This window comes from Anopheles ziemanni, chromosome 3 (genome assembly GCF_943734765.1).
Source record: "Anopheles ziemanni chromosome 3, idAnoZiCoDA_A2_x.2, whole genome shotgun sequence".
Lineage (NCBI taxonomy): Eukaryota > Metazoa > Arthropoda > Insecta > Diptera > Culicidae > Anopheles > Anopheles ziemanni.
Genome location: NC_080706.1, coordinates 82,767,739 through 82,788,246, shown reverse-complemented (window position 1 = coordinate 82,788,246; position 20,508 = coordinate 82,767,739). Strand labels below are relative to the sequence as shown.

The window sequence follows — 20,508 nt, the reverse complement described above, 5'->3', positions numbered from 1 at the left end:
TTTTCGGTGAACAGTCACAGCTTATATATAGGACGTTTATTTGGCATCCAATCGTATGTCCTCAACCGTGCTTCGTATAATAGCTGTTTCCACTTGTTTCAACAATGAAGTGTCTCAACGTTTCTTTAAAATGGTTCGTTTCAGTTAATAAATATAAGAGTGAAATTGTTATGTGCACGCCAATGTACATTTTGTCCGACGATTACAGCCTGATGCTCCTCTTGATCAATGCCGAACCACTCAACGCATTCGGACTCAAGTGTAAACTAACCACCTGCATGATAAGTGATCTACAGTCCACGTCTGAGACCTTCCTGTACCAGTACCTACCAGACGACACCCAAACCGTGGTCTTCAAAAACCTAAAGGTGCCGCACGTCGGCGGTTCAATACTGGATGGGTTAAGAAAACATCGTTTACAAAGGGTTTACGTACAACAATCGAAATACTTGCAGAAAATCACGCTTACGCGAGCATGCAGTATCGCCACTCTTCAGATATCGCGCACTGGACTGAGAGAAATTCGATTCGAGGAAAATGATGAATTGATCAATTTGAGTATTCAATACAGCAACCTTATGAGCGTACCCGAAACGGTCGGTCGACTAACAAAACTATTCTCGCTGGATATTGCGCAATCGGCGATCCAACACTTAAATTTGACTACTTTCTGCCACTCGAAGGAACTGCACAAACTAAGCATTAGATATAGTAAGCTTCAATTCCTATACACTGACAAAAAACTCACGGATTGCCTTATCAACGTGATTAGCTTAGATTTTTCGCACAATCTTTGCCCTGCGATTGATTTGGTGAATTTCAACATATTTCCACAAATACACGACATAAATCTCTCATCAAACAAAATACAGTACCTCATTGGAATCATGGTTTCGCCAACGCTAGAATATCTGAATCTGGCCCGCAACAGGCTGACCTCTTTAGACTTCTGCGAGTGGCATGTTCCGAACCTAGCAATGCTCTTGGTAGGAAACAATTATCTACGTTCCTTGCCGCAGTGTTTGAAAATTCTAACGAACTTAACCGTAGTGTAATTGCAATACAATCGCATACCCTACGTGACCATCGGTAATTTCGGATCAGTGTCGATATTGTTCGATCTGGGAGGAAATAATATGACAGACATTCTTGTCACCACCACACGTTTTCCACCCCAACTGAAATATTTGAATATCCACCACAATCACATGACGCAGTTGAACCTAACGTTTATTCCCGTGTAATCGTTGGAGTGCTTTGATGTTAATGCCACTTCGCCTGCTGGTTTGGCCCTTCTAATGTAAAAAAATTCAATCGAATGTACGTGGTAAGTCCCGCTGAGTAGGGAAACGGTAGAATGTGTTAGAAAGCTAAATGAAATATGTTAAATGTACAATGCTATTCAAGGAGAGTATAATTGGCCGGAAAAACGTTATCTCTTTACAAAAAGATAGAACCATGAGCTCTTCTACGTTAAGGCAACTTTTTATCACAATAACAAAAACCATCAAGCAATAAACGAACGACTCTAATGAAATAAATAGCTGGGTCAACTGCATTGCAAAATTTTAAAATTGATCAAATGATTAGCCATCGTTTAAATGTGCAGTTTTTGCTGTTTCGTTAACAATGTTGAGCACATCAAATTAATTTATAATTGTACTTTGTTTTTTTTTTATAGTTTGTTCACCATTTGACCACAACATTTCACCAATTCTCTTACCAATTACAGCATGCAGTTGCTCTTTGCGATTGTAGAACTTCTGAACGACTTCAAACTCCAGTGTAGCAATGTAAAATGTAGGATCGTTGATCTTCGATCCAAGGTAGAGCCATTCTGTTATCGTTACTTTCCTGAATCGACACTCCGCATTGTCGATGGCACGTTTTAACCTGCAAATTATGAAATAATGTCATGCACAACGCTAAAACTGTGCTAAGCATTACAATTTCCGAACGTTCGTACATCCTGGAGTTGAACAATTTGAAGGCATTAACCAGAAGGGGGTCCGCGACAGCCGAGCGGTAGCGCCGGTTAGAATATCGGCCCATAAGCGTCGGGGCTCACCACCTCGACGGCGTGGGTTCGAATCCCAACCGAGACCGGACCCTCCCCTGTACGAGAGGACTGACTATCCACGTACTACAACAGGGAAACAAGTCTCGTAAGCCCTTAACGGGTAGGCATGACCAAGAGGTCGTTACGCCAAGAAGAAGAAGAAAAAGAACCAGAATGAATATCGTTCAATCACATATAAACAACCCATTTTTCACGAATTCACGATGACACTGCAATAATAAAATACAATAAAATTCGTTTAATGGACATTTTGAATACCGCATTTCGCGATATAAAAATAGCTCTGTTAGACGTGTCAAACAATCTGGTAAAATTGGTGAACGGGAGTATGTTTGATAAATTAATTAAAATCGTGAGCTTCAACTTAGACCTAGAGAAGTTGGACCATCTACAATGTCTTCAGCTGACAAATAATATGCTCCATGAGGTTTGCCCTCGAGATGCACACCTCGTGAACTTGAAATCAATCTATCTTTCAATTAGCTATGACAGATTTTGCGATAAGTTGTTTTCGGTTCCCACCAAACCTTATCAATGAAGCACTTAAAGTTTGCTTTAAAAAATAGACAAATTTTAACGACTTATCATGCAAAAATGTAAAACACAAGCAACTTTCTGTTGAAAGCTACATAAAAAGTAGCATTTCTTTTAAATTTAGAACAAGTGACAACTGGATCATTTAAATTGAATTTGCCGTAGTTAAAACATAAAACCAACTACGTTTGATTATATGTTCAAACATCCAGCTTTAACGTGGACCCCGTGACCAAAGATTAGTTAAAGCCAGACGGCGACAAGTAGTAAAAAACCCTGGTACTTTATGTTGCTCTTGAAGCTTGTTACAATATATTTAAAATGTTTTGGGGTCCCTAAACTTCCACACAACGCCATATCGTGGCTGAAAACCAGCGAGAAGGATTTTCACAAAGTCACTGTTCTTACTGTCAAGACTTCGGGCGTATGGAGAATTTATAGTGTTCAGTGCCTTCCGGAATTAAGAAACGAGATGTTTTATGAGAAAACATCTTAAAGAGTACGATTCAGTGGTTTGGACATACCTGGCCACGGTAAATCATGGTCAAAGAGCATCGGAGAAGTTGAACGGGTCAAATATAATTGATATACCCCACACTGCTAACCCTCCTTATGCCTCTCAACTACAACCAATCAAAAAAACATTGACAACACTTAAAGGTAGGACCTATCCAAATATTTTAAAGTCCAAACGGAGTAATATTTGGTCATGAATGCCTCACAAAAACTGAAAAACATCCTTACATGATTGTTTTTGTCGGCTATGGCTAAAGTTTTGGCCAAGGACCGTAAGGTCGGCTTAATGGCCGTCGGAATATTTTTTGGAGGTACTTTAAAGATGTAATTTTACAATAACATTTATTTCATTCAATGAGCTTGGCTTACTTTTGTCTTATTACCGATGAATTTTTTTTATTTTCTTTAACGCAAACGTTACAAATATATTTAGAAATGTGTAGAGCATTACTTTTGCTAATCCATGGCCAGTATCATCAAACGCTTCTGAGAATTTTCCTCTCATTTGATTCAATCTTTACACTGATCTCTGTTCTACATGTTAATACAGCAATTTTTTATATTTTAATACAAAAAAAAATGTGACGTTTGATGTCCTTTTCTTAATCAAAACTTAATTAAGATAGTTCAATTGCATAATTTTCACATTTTCATGTTCTTCATTTGCTTTCATTTGAAAGTAAATTCACTTACTCATCACGCATTTGATCTCTAAACTATTCAAACATTAAATATTTGAAAATATGCGAGTAAAAAGTACAAGGCACTCGAAAATTCAGAGCCCCAAGCTGCTGCTTAGTTTGCTTACTCTATGATCCGCCTCTGCTAACAGAACGTTTCTCCTCAAACCTACCAAAATAACTTAATGTCGAACAACATAGATGGCAATCACCCAAGCGTTAGATTACTCTTCTGACATACTCTGCAAAGCTCTGAGAAAAGATGGAACGTCTGATAAATTAACTAGAAATTCCCACAACTTCAATCTCATTAAAATTAAATTCTCATATTGAGGAAATGATATTCATTTTCTAAATTAAATTTCGCTTATACTAGTTTCCCTATAGCTCATCATATCTTTCTAATTGGGATTATATGTATCAGCCGCAAATTGTTTTTTAATCACACAAAATCCTTCTTTTTTAGTGAACAGTCACAGCTTATATATAGGACGTTTATTTGGCATCCAATCGTATGTCCTTAACCGTGCTTCGTGAAATATCTGTTTCTACTTGTTTCAACAATGAAGTGTCTGAACGTTTCTTTAAAATGGTTCGTTTCGGGTAATAAATATAAGAGTGAAATTGTTATGTGCACGCCAATGTACATCTTGTCCGACGATTACAGCCTGATGCTCCTCTTGATCAATGCCGAACCACTCAACGCTTTCGGACTCAAGTGTGAACTATCCGCCTGCACGATAAGTGATCTACAGTCCGCGTCTGAGACCTTCCTGTACCAGTACCTACCAGACGACACCCAAACCGTGGTCTTCAAAAACCTAAAGGTGCCGCACGTCGGCGGTTCAATACTGGATGGGTTAAGAAAACATCGTTTACAATGGGTTTACGTACAACAATCGAAATACTTGCAGAAAATCACGCTTACGCGAGCATGCAGTATCGCCACTCTTCAGATATCGCGCACTGGACTGAGAGAAATTCGTTTCGAGGAAAATGATGAATTGATTCATTTGAACATTCAATACAGCAACCTTATGAGCGTACCCGAAACGGTCGGTCGACTAACAAAACTATTCTCGCTGGATATTGCGCAATCAGAAATCCTACACTTAGATTTGGCTACTTTCTGCCACTCGAAGGAACTGCACAAACTAAGCATTAAACATAGCAAGCTTCAATTCATGTACACTGACAAAAAACTCACGGATTGCTTTATCAACATGATTAGCTTAGATATTTCGCACAATCTTTACCCTGCGATTGATTTGGCGTATTTCAACATCTTTCCACAAATACACGACATAAATCTCTCATCAAACAAAATACAGTACCTCATTGGAAATATGGTTTCACCTACACTAGAATATCTTAATCTAAACGGCAACAGGCTGACCTCTTTAGACTTCTGCGATTGGCGTGTTCCGAACCTGGCGTCTCTGATAGTAGGATACAATTACAGCCGCTACCGGCCAGCTCTGTCGTACGCTCCTCGAACTTTGTCTTGTAAGCCCGATCGTTGGCTTCTGTGCCAATACGTTCAGCTTTCGCTCCGATTCGCTCGTCTTGTTCGTTGCTGAACAAGGTGACTAAACCAAGCTAAACAACTCGCGAAGGTTTATAGAGCATCAAAGTCAAGGTGTATAGTTTTGGTGTCAAAAAAATAAAAAAATAATGGCCGTCGTAATGGCAGTAGAATTGATCGAAGTAATAATTTTCATACGCATCATTAATCACTTGAAAAAATCTTTAACAAATACACAATTTGGTCAATTCTACTGCCATTACGACGGTCTTTGATTTTTTATTTGTTTGATACCAAAACTATACACCTTGACTGTGATGCTCTATAAGCCTTCGCGAGTTGTTTAGCTTGGTTTAGTCACCTTGTTCAGCAACGAACAAGACGAGCGAATCGGAGCGAAAGCTGAACGTATTGGCACAGAAGCCAACGATCGGGCTTACAAGACAAGGTTCGAGGAGCGTACGACAGAGCTGGCCGGTAGCGGCTGTATCTACGTACCTTGCCGCAGTGTTTGCAAATTCTAACGAACTTGACCGTAGTGGAATTGCAATACAACCGCATACCATACGTATCCATCGGTAATTTCGCACCACTGTCGATGTTGCGTTCGATAGATCTTGGAGGAAATAATATGACAGACATTCTTGTCACCACCACACGTTTTCCGCCACAACTGAAATATTTGAAAATCCACCACAATCGTATAACGCAGTTGAATCTAGCGTATATTCCCGTGCAATCGTTGGAGGTTGATGCGCGAAATAATTCAATCACGTGCTTCGATGTTAATGCCACTTCGCCTGCTGTTATCGCTCTTCTAATGGAAAACAACCCAATCGATTGTACGTGGACAGCTCCGCAGGAAAGGGAAACGGTAGAATGTGTTAGAAAGCAAGATAAAACAAGTTAAATGTGCAATGCTATTGAAGGAGAGTATTATGCGTCGGAAAAAAGGCATTTTACCGCTTTAAAAAAAGATAGGACCAGGAGCTCTTTTACTTCAAGGCAACTTTTTATCACAATAACAAAAACCACCAAGCAATAAAATAACGACTCTACTGAAATAACTAACGTGCATTTCATAAAGAAATGCAAATTTAAATATTTTAACGTGCCGAGTCAACTGCATTGCATAATTTAGAATTCGATCAAACGAAGAAGATTTTGTTTTTTTACGTATGGTAGTGATTTATAATTGAAGCTTTAAAAACCCAAGACATTATTTTGTTGCTTAGTGCAGAGTTAGTTATACGTTTAAGTAAAACCGTTCTCACGATGACACAATCAAAGAAGCATAGTTTGTTCACCATTTTACCACAGCATTTCACCAATTCTCTTACCAATTACAGTATGCAGTTGCGCTTTGCGATTGTAGAACTTCTGAACGACTTCAAACTCCAGTGTAGCAATGTAAAATGTACGATCGATGATCTTCGATCCAAGCAGAGCCATTCTGTTATCGTCACTTTCCTGAATCGACACTTCGCATTGTCGGTGGCACGTTTTAACCTACAAATTATGAAATGATGTTCATGCACAACGCAACAAACGCGCATAATTTCCGGCACGAGCAGAATAGGGCAAAGTAAGCGACGAAATTTTGCAGAAAATGACAAATTGAAAACCCTTAACGTCATCTTTAACAGCGTCACGTTTGTACCATCTAGAATCGAAAATTTAAAGGCATTAACCAGAATGCAAACAATATAGACAGTTTTTCCGGGCTCTTGACTTCCAATACGCTCAGATTTATGCATCTAATTAAAAATAATTTGAACTCGGTAGACTTTATGCAATGGAAAACACCGAATCTAAATGAGCTTGTTTTAATCCGGAACTAATTTACCGGTGGTCTGGGGCGCGTAGAGAAGTTGGACCATCTACAATGTTAGAAACACTTTTGCTTCTAACGCCAGCTGTCAATTCGGCTAAAAACAGACAGCCTAATGATATTGATAAGCCAAAAGGGAACTTCATCGATCAACTGACGGATCGGCTGATCGAGAGGAGCGATGACCCTTGGCGTCGGCTTTGCCGGTGGAAGGCTTTAAATAAGGCACGTTTGGGCGCGATGAGCCAGTGTGCAAACATAAGCGTTTAATAAAAGACTAATGTTTTGGTTCCGCACCACAGCGGTACCTAAGAAATTTCTTGTTTCTTTCTTTGCTTTGCACAACGTTGGAGCAGTTTCCAACATACAATGTCTTCAGCTGACAAATAACATGCTCCATGAGGTTTGCACTCGAGATGCACACCTCGTGAACTTGAAATCAATCTATCTTTCAAGTAGCATTGCGACAGATTTTGCGATCAGTTGTTTTCGGTTCCTGCCAAACCTTATCAATGTAGCACTTAGTCCAAACCAGCTTCGAAGTATTTATCTTTCGTGCATTCCCGTACCATTGCTACTCGTGCAAATCGTATGTAATTCGATCACAAACATTAATGCAAATGAGACCTCCCCGAATATCACCTCATGGTCATGGAAAATATTTCAATCGATTATTCGTGGAATTCACCTGAGGAAAGAACAATAAGCGTGTGTGAAATCGGACATTACATGAACATTTTCGCTAAAATCCTTAATGTGTATGTTTATTCTGATTCAAAGAACATACTAAATGCTAAATAGCTGGACATTCTAGTCAACATCTTTAATATAAATGTATGAACACAACTAACAATCGAATATAATTTCAATAAAACGGCCATTTTACATTGGCAGTTAATTACGACGCCATCTCCGACTCTAAAATTAGTTCAGTTTTCTGGTTTTTCCCTTAATGACAGCTCAATGTCGCGTTAACTCTCAAATATGTGTGACGCATTGTAGCAACGAATTTAAAATTGTTGCTGCTTCCGAAAAATGTAAATGTTTGCGAATTTTATTGACTTAGTAGTTTTTCAAACCAAGCTATGCGTCCATGGTCTTGTTGTGAATTTAAAAAAAAAATGTTCAACTCGGAATTTTAGATAAAACTGTTAGCTAAAATCAGTAAAGCAGGTGTCATTTGTTGTAATATTTTTAGATTCGCTTCGTTATTTGTTATAGTATGAAGTGGTATTTGATTACGATTTAAATTAACTACGCTTTCAATATCCAGATCGTGATTGTGTGACTTGAATCATAACGGATCGAAGAAGTAAACAGGAAATATTCTCCTATCAATAATTTCCCGGGGATTGACGGTTGCAAGTGGAATTTCTCTTGGATACTTAGTTTGGTAAAGGAAAACATTTTGCCAACCAACGTGCCCAAGAGTTTGGAAACACCAATGTTGTGTTTGACAAACATATTTACTTCATGATAACAACATGATCACGATAGTCCTAACACCACTCAATTCCCGCCGCATCTAATACTTCTGAAGATTGACCGAAACAATCAAGCAGAGAGCGCTTAACCTCACGCTTAACAAGAGCTTAACCTCACGCTTATTCCCGTAGCATTGTTGAAAGTGACGGTACAAGATAATTCCATTGCATCGTTTGACGCAATCCGGATGTCAACGAATGTAACTAGGCTTATCATTGTCAACAATTCGATCGGTTGCACGTGGAAATCACCACAGGAAAAGCAAGTGGTGAGATGTTTCCAATACCATCCCATTCGAAAACCCAACAGGCATATACCCAATTCTTTGGGAGAGCAGGAAAGGCGGTGTGCTTTGTTGTTTTAAATCCTTTAAAATAAATTTGTCCTGGTAGGTAGTCGCAAAGAAACAAGTCTTATATTGGCATGTAGTTGGAGATGAAGCAGGTTTAGGTTATGTCTATTTGTTTGTTTTTATTTTTGATATACTAAGCCAATCGTTTTACCCCCTTTATTTTGATTCGAACTGATTAGTAATAACTTGTTCGTAGAAAAGAACAAGATTATGAAAAAATATAATAACCCAAGACTCACAGATGCCGAGTTTCCAGTTCCAGCAAACAAGCGACACATTCCCGTGGTTCTAAAGCATTTACTCCGTGATAAGGTAAAGCATGCTTTTTTGTTAAACGGACCGAGTTTAAAGCTTTCATTAACGGCCCTTGCACACCACCGCCAGACGAATGTTGTACTAACGAGTCAACGACAATCAAAGTGGAATGTAAAAGCAGACTCTTAATATTTCAAACCATTTGGAAAAACGCAGGCACTGCAACCCGCGAAGGTAAACACAATTCGTAGTCCACCTGGCGTGCAAACAAAGAACGAGCCAGCCACCCTTTGACCCCACGCAAGACGCAGCCAGCAGTCGACGGTTGCACCGCTGCACAATTAATTGCAGCTTTCAGTGCCTTTTAATTTACGAACTAGAGCGCACCGAGACGTCGGTGCTTCAATGGCGGTGCCGTGTAAAATTATTTCGCATCAGCACGACGTTGTTCCCCCATTCAAAGCTGGCCGTGGCTGTCGGGGGAGGGCTCCCGTTTTGAACCGCGTCGGAAGTGGCCACGATGTGCGTAACACCGACCGACGGTTCCGCGAGCGTCCAACATTCCGGAAAACTCATCAATTAGCCGCATCAAAAGAAACCATCCAGGGCGTGGTGGAGTCCTAGGAGCGGCGAGCGGAGAGCTTTGGCCTTCTGGGCGCCAGTTTTCCCGAAAACATTCGCACCACCCGGGACGAACGGGACGGGACTCATGCACTCATACAGACACACGTAGTGGTGCCTCGGCTAATTGCTGCCTATACTTCGGTCGACATGGGCGGACGGCACCAGAGCGGCCATATCATCGTAATGACGGCCATTTGTACGTGGCAAACAATTCGCTTCCTAATTATCAATTAAACCACTACGGAGGCAGAGCCCGGCCTCGGCCCATTACACTAACCCGCGGATCAGCCGGTGGGCGCCGGGGAATCGCGGGACGGGGGATAATGTTTTCGGTGGTCGTCGGACCGGGCAGGCCCGAGGTGAGTGTTTATGATGTGACGGGCTAAGCGCAGCCCGATTTGCGATGGTCTCGGAAGCTGTACAACCGAACGAGCACATCCTCCCATGGCCCCTGACCAGCTGCTAACGGGTGTGTGTGTGTGTGTTATGTGGCTGCATCCGTCGAAAAAGGGGCCCAACGTGGCTCGTCCACTGTTGCCACTGTGACAGTTCGACTTGTGCATTTCAAAACATTCCCGGAACAGCATGCAAAAACCGGGTCAGCCAGAAGTCATCCCCGCGCACACACGTCGCTGCTGACCGCGGCCAATCGCATCGGTTCCAGACCATTTGTTCCACCGATGTGTGTGCGTGTGTGTGAGTGGAAACATGTGCTAAGCGCCACGTCCCGTGTTTAGTTGCAAGCAAAAAAACAAAAAGAGACCTGACGTCTGCCATCCGCCGGGACTCCGGGATCAGCCGCGCTGCCTAATAAACTCGTGAACCGTTCCTGTAGCCATTGTTGGTCGAGAGCTGGTCGGTCTCGGAATGTGGATGGTTGCTCACCGAACAACACCCATGGAACGATGCTAGCAGGTTTTTTACACGACGGTGAAGAACGGAAGGTTATTTGACCATGGGTTGCCTGTATGTAATAACACTCATTGGAAAAAAAAGAAACCAACCACAGCATCAAACGCTACAGCAGGGGTCGCCAAACTTATTCCACACTGCCGGCTGGGACTGTCATCAACAAGAGAAAGTGAAAAGTTAATAAATAGTTTTTTAAATTTATTTTTGTAGAGAAGAATCGAAATTGGCTAGCTCCTCTAACAATCGGCTTTGTATTAACAACTGGACTTTATGAACATTTTCAAAAAAAGGTTTTGTAATTTTGTTTTAATTCAAATAATTTTCTTGATATCTTTTTGTATCCAGAATAGGTCTCAAATTGACTGTGTAAATTTTCATTAACATCGAACTCATTGTGGAAGCTTCAAAGAGGCTTTGATTTGACCGACGAAAATCTGATCTTAAATGTATCTGCGTACAATAAAACACTTTCAGTTAATTTTCAATAAACAGGGAATTTGAAAAGGCATCAAACGAAATCCTAACGAAAAATTAAAACGAAGAACAAATCAATCAAATTTCCGTACCTAGCGCGAAAGCTAATAGTATAAAACATATTTTGAATTTGTTTAAGAGAGTTCAGTGTACTAAGAAGATACATTTGAATCGCATGTTGTCATTTTTGGATAAAAGACAATGTAATTTCGTCGAAATTGCGTGTTTGTTATCTCAGGTCAAGTGTACAACGTTTATAATCCAACGGAAGACTTTTGTATAATACAAAAGCATTACATCGTAGAAGAACAATGTTTGTTGGCGTGTAAACAAGATATTCCTTATTCCGGAAGTGATTATATTTTTCTCAAATCTATTTCACTTCAAATCTACTTTATAAAATGAGAAAATGAAAATGATGATTTTAATATTAATTTTTGTATGAAAATAAAAATTTATAGTTGGTATGCAACAAACAGGACAGCCGATCACAGTTTACCAACCACTGATCGTTGAGGCCCTCGCAGTGGAAAACCAACGCGGCTCCCGAGAGTTCCGGTGAAAATTAATGAACCGAGGCCAAATTTTCCACCCAGGCGCGCGCTGGGAGGTCGCTGGACCTCCCGGTGTAACAACATTGCTAATTCAAACGACGCAGCGCGTTTGTAGTGTGTGTGTGTCTGTCCCAAATGTGGATTTTGTTGGATGGGCATACGAGGCATTAAGTTTTTGCTAGTTCAAAGGCGCACCTGCCCCTGAAGAGCGAACCTTTTGCGGTGGGGGTGTCAAAGCGGGGGACGCTGCGTAAAAATGACCGTCGGTTCGGTAGTTCCGCCGACCAGTCAAACGAAAGACTTTCCAGCCCAAATTTATCCATTCGGATCTGTTATTGCCGTTCTGCGCTCGAATTGCGGTGTCGCGGGCAGAATTTAGGGCTCGCTTGCGTTCTTCAACCGGTTCCCTTATTTTTCGTACCTTCGAACAAACCGTTTTTCCAACTGCAAGCTTCTGGGTGCGTCGTGTCGTCAGCAGTTTCCGGTCTTGTTTTGTTTTGTTTCTTTGTTTTTTTGTTCTCTCCGTCTGTGAAGTTGCCCAACTTCACGCACCACGCATTCGGATGGTGGTTTCGAATGTTATTTCAATTTTTCAAACGATTCAACGTTTGGCGCGAAGAACAGTGATGCGTGTTGCGCGTTGGTCAGTGGGTTGGTGGTTGCGTTAGGAAGTGGCCGTTTTTTTTCGCTGTATCTGCTTCGCTTTTCAACATAAAACACGTTGGTACGTGGTCACCAAAGCGGCACAAATTATAACACGATCCACTTCCCGCTGCCGCTTGCTACTCGGCGCCTTCGTTGATGTCGCGGGGTTTTTCGCCTATCGAATCCAGCACAACATTACATAGGCCTTTTTTTCTAAGTTTTTTTAGTTCCAGCCTTTTGGAAGAAATAGCATTCCAGCCGTTCCAAAGTCGATGAGCAGGAGGGGGCGCACGATTGACCAGCATTAAAAAAACGAATTCAGATGGCACCACTCCAAGAACCAAACACGAGCCAACCACCGAATGGCTTTTCTATTTGCCTTTTCAGAGTGAAACCCTTTCGAACGAAACCCAACTGGGTTTTGATGTTGATCGCGAAAAAGCATTTCCATTCTAGTAGTAGTGGAAAAGTGTTAACCAAAGGGTAGAGGAAAATAGTTTCATTTGTCATCTAATCGCTGAAGAGTCCTTTATTTAAAATACGAGTTACTATTTGAACTATTCCATTATCAATTCAAATTTATTTCGTTTTATTATGCAAGCTTTTCATGTGTTTTCTCGGTTCAGTATACCATCGATTGTTTTGAGCTACAAAAAACGTCAATTAAACCATGCAAAAGGGTCCAAGCACTATATTGAAGCCAACGCACGTCCATACTTACTGTGCCTATCCATCCTCTTCTTCAGTGTAATATCTGTATGTTTTTCCAGTGTGGAATTTAATGTTTTTCTTTCAAAAAAGTTCTCTATGATTACTTTCGGCGCATTCTAGCACATCGTGGTCGATGTTTTGGTGCAAAATAAAACAATGAAAAAACTTTCACATGTACATTTATGTGTCCAAATTTCAAGCATTTGCTCTAGAGAACTAGAAACTTGATAGTTACTTATATAATTGGCATAGAGACTTATTTTGAGATATTCATTTAGTATACTCAATGCCTCTTATTTTGGAGAAAACGAAAACCTTTGTGCTCTGGAAAAGTAGTCTACCCATTGCAAGTTGGCCTGATTGAGCTTCGAAAAGAAGCTTGTTTCAGTAAAAAGTAAAATATTTATAACGTTTCAAATCACTCAGCAAAGGTTCCGCTGTCTTTACCGTTTGTAAAAACAATATGACGGAAAGAAATGTACACGGTGTAAGATGCAGCTATGAAAATTAATGGGGTACAATTAAACTATCCAACAATGGCACTCGATCAGGGGAAAGATAGAAAAGGATTTTACCGGTCGGATGCCGACCGAGGATTGTCCGCAGCTTCAGTCACTTGTTGCCTTTTTCCTTGAACAAATCGTGCGTCGGAACGAACGGGAACCATACAGGGATTCCCGTGGCGGAGCAGGTGATAAATCCGGTCCGCTCACATTGCGTCCCGTGGCGACCTAAATCATAATTAAACCCACCGTCGCCAATAAAATCAATCGCCTAATTGCACGTCCAGCCCATACGGTTCATCCTCTGCCTCGGGTGGAGAGGGTAAAGGGGGAGGGGGAGAGAGACGGATCGTTTTGAGCACTATAAATCGAACGCCCTGTCGAAGACGAGAGCATTCCGGGCCCAAGCGCATCCACTGAACCCGGGCATCGGGTTGTCCAAGAAGTAATTATTCTATTCTTGGTAATCAAGAAAACCGGTCCCGATATCGATCACGGTACACGGACACGTCCAACGGTGGCCGTAGGAGTGTTTACCGGGGGAGTAGGCAGTAAGCGGGTAACATGACGACCGGGACTGGCTCCCGGGAGCCCAAGGGCAGCTCCAGGGAATGAGATCGTTAACAGATTTTACTTTTCGTGTTAGCTTATCGGACGCCAGGAACGCCACAGCGATCGTGCGTGACACTATTTGGACAGGATCATTAACCTAACCGCTGGACAGTGTGCAAAGGCCCAAGCTGGGTCTGGTCCATCGATCAAGCTGGAAGGCCTACAAAGTGCGTGGCCGTGTAGCAGCAGCAGCCTCTGTTGAAACGGAACCAGAGTTTGTCATTCGAGCCTTTCGAGGTCTTTCGACGGTGATGTTTGTCGCTAATGGGCACGATGCCGCGGTTGGATGCTTTCCAAATGTGCCCTGGTAATAGCTCAAATAGGTGATATCACCGGCAATGATTTATTGGAACGCAGCCTCCAGCGCGACACCACTTTTGCGCTCTCCAAGCGTGGTCGCACAATGGGCTGCTCGATCGTTCAAATGGAATGAATTATTTTTAGTGTTTGATTCTACAGTTGGTGGACGTTCATTTATTGCTTTCAATATGTTAGTTGGTGTTTACTAACTAATTTGTTGCTAATTTGGTTAATTTTTTAAACAAAAATTGATTTCTAATATAAGCATTTGTTGCGAAATTATTATTTTTGCTCACAAAACCTGACCTGATGGCCTTTCTCTCTTGTAAGTTTTCAAACAAAGGAAATTGGATTAACATTACGTGGAATGTCATTAATCGAGTTCATGAGCTGATTTTGCAATCAGCTACATTTTGTAACGTTCTTGTTTCTCCTACATCAATTCGTTTTGTCAAATTCCATACAAAGAATGTATAACAATATTTTTTTTGGGTTTCAGTTGTATCTCTTTGATCTCGTTATCTAATAATAGCTTAAAGTTATGACTACACCGTTCAATGTGTTATTTGCAACTCTTTTCTTCAGCGTATCGATTTTTGTTATTTTTAATACTTTTGATTGATTTATCTAATCTATTTGATGAAATGAACTTGTTTCCTAAATATAGTGTATTTTGATTTAAGATTTAACATTGTGTAAGGAGTGAACTATTGTTTTTTTTTAATTTACCTCAAGTATAAAAGTGAGAAGATTTTTTTAAAATAATTATGACTTTTTTAATTTTAGTCCATCTAAAAAGCTACAATTCAATTGTACGATCTCAATGTGGATGATGTCTTCCGATGCACCTCCGTATATGGAGGCTGCAACCGTTCTAACGGTGCTTTTTCACTGGACACTGCCCCGTTTAGGCCAAATGACATCAGTCAACCTTCTTTCACGTACCTGAAGAGAACGGTCCTTTCCTTCCCCATCGTTCCTTCCTCCGATTGCCATTATGGTCCAGTAATGTACAACGATTGGCATTTGGTATTTGTGCCCGGTCGTTCAGTTCCATCTTTTATAAATTTGCACTCGCCAATATGGTTCAATCCAACGGTGCTTCCCTTCGGACGCCTTTGCATGCCAGAGTACTTTCTGCGGCAAGTCAACCAAACAGACGACCTCCACCGGCATCGGGATCGCTTTTGCTGCAGCGTTTCTTCCGTGCGCCTCACAAGCGATGCTGCAGTGGTGCATAGTACTTCTTGGCAGCATGAGTTCTCAATTTACTTCCCGCTTCGAGCCGTACATCGCGAAATACAATACGCGGCCGCCTCCTCGTGTCCCAAAAACGCTCTCCCCCGCAAACGATGGGGTTGTACTAAGAAAATGAAACATTTTTCCACATGTCTGAGCGCATTAGGAACCCTACACCTTACGCCCGTTGCGCCGTCTGCTCGTTGGCTTATTTTTATTTCATTCTACCACCATCCAGCTCGGTTCTTGCTGGCGGGGATAAAAAATCCACAAAAAAGAATCGCAATCGGCGCTGAGCATACGGCGGCATCCCGTGTGCGGCATTGCTTACTTTGCCCCGGAGAGTTGGGGAATCCCGAGTTCTCCAATATCGAGCTGCCAGGCTCGAGTCTGCCAAATGGCGCCCCCGAAGTGTACGGTTTCACCTTCCAAACCCGAGGGCGAAGCAGGATCTGCATCCGTGCCAATAATCTTACCGATCATTAAATGCATCATTCTTCCTGGTTCAAGGTCCCGTGCTGCAGTAAAATGAGATGGGGTGGGGAGATGGGAGGAGAGGGGACAAAAGGAAGAATAAAGTCTTATGCTACGAATAAGGCAAGCGCGTCTATTCTCCAAGTAACTGCGGACGAACCGTGGAGAGTTCGTCGCGGCATAACACGGAAATGAACGTGGATGCATCGATTGCACCCCCGGAGTGGGTTTGGAGGATGGGAGGAAGGGTGTGCAAAGGTAGCAAGTCACTAAAGCACTACCCACCCCGAACCCATCTCGAACGCCCGGCGGCAACATCCTGGCGCGCCGCGAGAAAGGGGTGCCTTTGTTCGGCGCGGAATTCACACAAATACATTATCCGAATACTGCGGGTTTTGCTCGACGCCGTTCGGTTGCACTTTCGTGCACTTTCTGCATCTACGTATGAGCGTATATGCTTTAAAAATGGCGAACGCAAGAGCAACTTTAAATCACAAATCGACAAATCGACGGCGGAAGATGCACATAAAGCCGGCACACAAAGGGAAGCTTTCGAAGCTTCTGCAATGGAACGCTTAAGGGAATGGCACGGGCGGAAAACAATGTGAAGTGCAATTTGTTAAGAGAAGAACACCTCTTTCGAAACCAGCAAACCAGGAGGCGACGATTGATGTGTATTCACGATGCAGTTGAATAAGCGAACACTTGATTAAAGGGATTATGTTCCACGGGTTTCGATGATATCGTGCTTGTGCGGGATGTTGAAAGTGGAATTTTTATAGCAAAAGAATTATTTTCAGAAGCTTCAAATTAAAACATTGAATAATAAAAAAAAACTAGCAACATAAAACTGATGTAATAATTTTTTCAAACCATTTTTAAAGCATAGCTTAGCATGTGATGAACATATGCCGTTCATCGGGTTTCAACGATTACGAGCATCTGCGAAGTGTTCAAGTGGGATATTTTTAGCAAGAAAATTATTTTCAGAACCATCAATTTGAAACACTGAATAGTAAAAAAAACTAGCAATCAAAAATTGATTGAATAACTTTTTAACTAGACACAAACCAGGTATCAAGGAATAGTAAATCTTAAATAAAGAAAGAAAAATGGAATATTATTAGATCTATTCTCTATTGTGAAGCGATTTCCCTATTGTGAAGTCAGTCAGTGTTTCTTTTCGGGTTTTTTTACTATCAGCATCTTAGCATGTGTTTCTTAACAAGTTTATTTAAAAAATTTATCATATTCAATGTACTTGAATCATTTAATTTGTTTTCTTTCGTTAAACTTTTCAATTGACTTTAAAACCAGTTTTCAATTTTCCAAATCTTACGCATAGCTAGCGTCGTTTTGAGGCATCGAGAAGATCTCTTTCCACTATTTTTTTTCTTTCTAATTTTTGTATTCAGGTTGGATAGATCGCATCGAGAAATCTGCCAGATCGCGTCGTTATGTCATGATAATTTCAATATTAAGGTTTCGTTGCCAACAAAATTTAAATAAGTTCAATAAAATCCCAACTATTCAAAAAATTTAAGAAAAATACAGTAAAAACACTACCAATTGAGCTCACTGAAAAACTTCCACAGGAGTCTAGTTTCCATTGTAATGTTTAATGATTAAAAAAAAACATGATGATTAACAAAACAGAGAAAAAACTAAATCTTTTACAAAAGTGCTATAAATGCTATTTTCCTTAAGGTATGAACTTTTTATTGAACGAAACTTTCCTATCTTTTCATTGCAGTGTTCACATGGGGTCGCAAGATGGGCAAAAAGTTCGATCTCCTTCGGCGCGGTAGCGACGCTAGCCACAAGCTAGCCTCCATACCGGGCAGCATAGCGTTGGTCACGGTCGCTCCACCGGTCGTTCCACCAACGTCATCGTCGACCGGTACGACGTCATCGATCATCGCGGCGTCCATCGCGTCCTCCTCCGAGCCGTGCATCAACACGTTGACGGGCGATGCCGGGGCTAAGAACCGGATCAAACCGGCCCTTCAGAAAGCATACCAAAGCAGTAGTAATTGTAGTAACAGTAGCAGCGGTGATGGTGGTGGAACACGAGCAGGAAATGGCGCGACAAATGCTAGCAATGGCGCCGACCCGCTGGTGAAGCTCAACACAGAACGATCGTCGGGGACGTTTCGGAATTTCTTCTACCGAATGGGCTCCACCGGAATGCTCAATCACAAATCGAGCCACTATCAGAAGCAGCAGTTCATTCAGCAGCAACACCAGCAGCAGCACCAGCAGCAGCAACAGCAGCAGCAGCATCACCAACAGCAGCAGCAGCATTTGCTCCAGCAAATGTCGCCATCGGTGGAGCACGGGAAGATGGACAACCAGCAGATACTGTACCGCAGCAGCTCCACCAGTCAGCTGAACAGCTCGTCATACGTCAAATGCGACGACCCAACCGACGGCATCAATCTTGCCAATGGGCACGCGAAGGGAACGGTCGGTAGCAACAGCTCTTCCCAGCTGCACCTAACTGGACTGAACGAGACCAACCAGCATAGAAACGCGTCCGGGGCGAGTACTCCAACGACCAACAACAATAAGTCGTCTAGCTGTGACGATATTGCGCGCGTTGGAACCAACCACCATCAGAACGTTGGCCAGCAGCAACAACATCAGCAGCAGCAGCAAGAATCAACATCGAAAAAGAACCACTTCCCGTACGCGTTCCTTCGCTCGAAGCTGTCGGTTCTGCCAGAAGAGAACGGTGGCTCGGTGATCAACTACAACCGCATGAAGGAGAACCTCCTGCGCACCGGCAACCGGGGATCGATCGTAAGCCTCCGGTCGGACCTGGACAGCGTCTCCATCACCGACTCGCAGCTGAACATCTCGACGGGCGAGAACGGCGAAGGCTTTCTGACCGGGACCGGTGACTCCAAGTCGATCGCGGCGAGCAGTGAAGTGGGCGTCATGTCCCGCAACAACTCCATCAAGACGCTCACCGACACCGAGCACAGCTTCGTGCTGAACTACCAGCGGCTTAGCAGCTGCCTGAGCAGCAACGAGTCCGGATACGATAGCGATGGACGCCACGCAGAGGACAAGATCGACGACAGCAGCAACATATCGCTGAATAGTAGCATTAGCTCCTCCAACCACCATCATCAGCATCAGCACCACCAGCAGCAACAACATTCGACGCAAGGGCAAGGGTCACGCGACATGGGTGACGCGTACGTGGACGCGATCCGCACCAAGGATCAGTCGTACGTTTTCGGCAGCCGGAGGCGGCTGTCCTCGTCCTCGTCGTCGGTCGTATCGGGCGCGAACTTCGACTGCGGCACCATCCGGCGGCGCTTCCGGCAGATCAAGCTGGTCAAGCAGCACGCTGACGACACGATCGGCATCGAGCTGACGCCGCAAACCATCGGGCTGGACGAGGGCGAGTGCGAGACGCGCTATCTGGTCACCGAGATCGACCCGGAAGGCATTGCTTACAAGTAAGTTTTGGTTCTAAACATGCTTCCGGCAACATCGAAGGCACAAAAGTGGATAAAACTAGCAAATCAGGCGGGTTTGGACGGGCTCTAGAAAAAGCTCTTTTTATCGAATGAAGATGATGCAATATAGCAGACCAAACTGATTTGCTAAAAGGTCGTTGATTGTCATCTTTTTCATTTAATTTCTTAACAAATTTAATGTGAATTACTTTTTTATACTACAATCAACCAGTTTTCGGGTGGATTCTGAGATAATTGTAGGTTGGATCAATTTTATCCAGCAATTCTTGTCCACTACTTTACATATTTGAGTCATTTAATGTTGCTTTCCTCTGAAATGGATCGATTTCACCTGAAACATTTGAATTTTGATTGAAATGTTTTTTTGTGAAATTAACACTGTTTTTGTAAATGTCAGATATAAGATAAAAATAGTTTGGTTATATTATTTTGGTACATCTTCAGAAACGAATTGATATCAGATAAACGAAGCAGATTAAAGTTGTTGATTTGTGTCGGATAAAATAAGTTTACCAACAAAACATAATGATTGGTTTGCACATCAGACAAAAACTTCACTACATACTTGTTGTTTTATCCGAGCAGTACGCACCGATAGAATCCGTTCTCGTTTTTCTAATTTTTAATTTATATTATTGTTTACTTGTTATAGATAGTTAACTCGCCGTATGTTCAAAAATATTTAAAAAATTACCTTTAACAGCTTTACAA

General features: G+C 42.1%; 1 protein-coding gene across 1 annotated transcript in view; it reads left to right on the top strand.

The window, feature by feature from the left end:
• Positions 1–20,508, top strand: part of LOC131285637 (uncharacterized) — a 43,992-nt gene that overhangs the window by 20,620 nt on the left and 2,864 nt on the right. Inside the window, exons 3-4 of the mRNA XM_058314496.1 lie at positions 18,060–18,332; positions 18,384–19,776. Coding sequence (XP_058170479.1) covers positions 18,060–18,332; positions 18,384–19,776 — 1,666 coding nt within the window. The remainder of the gene's footprint in view (positions 1–18,059; positions 18,333–18,383; positions 19,777–20,508) is intronic.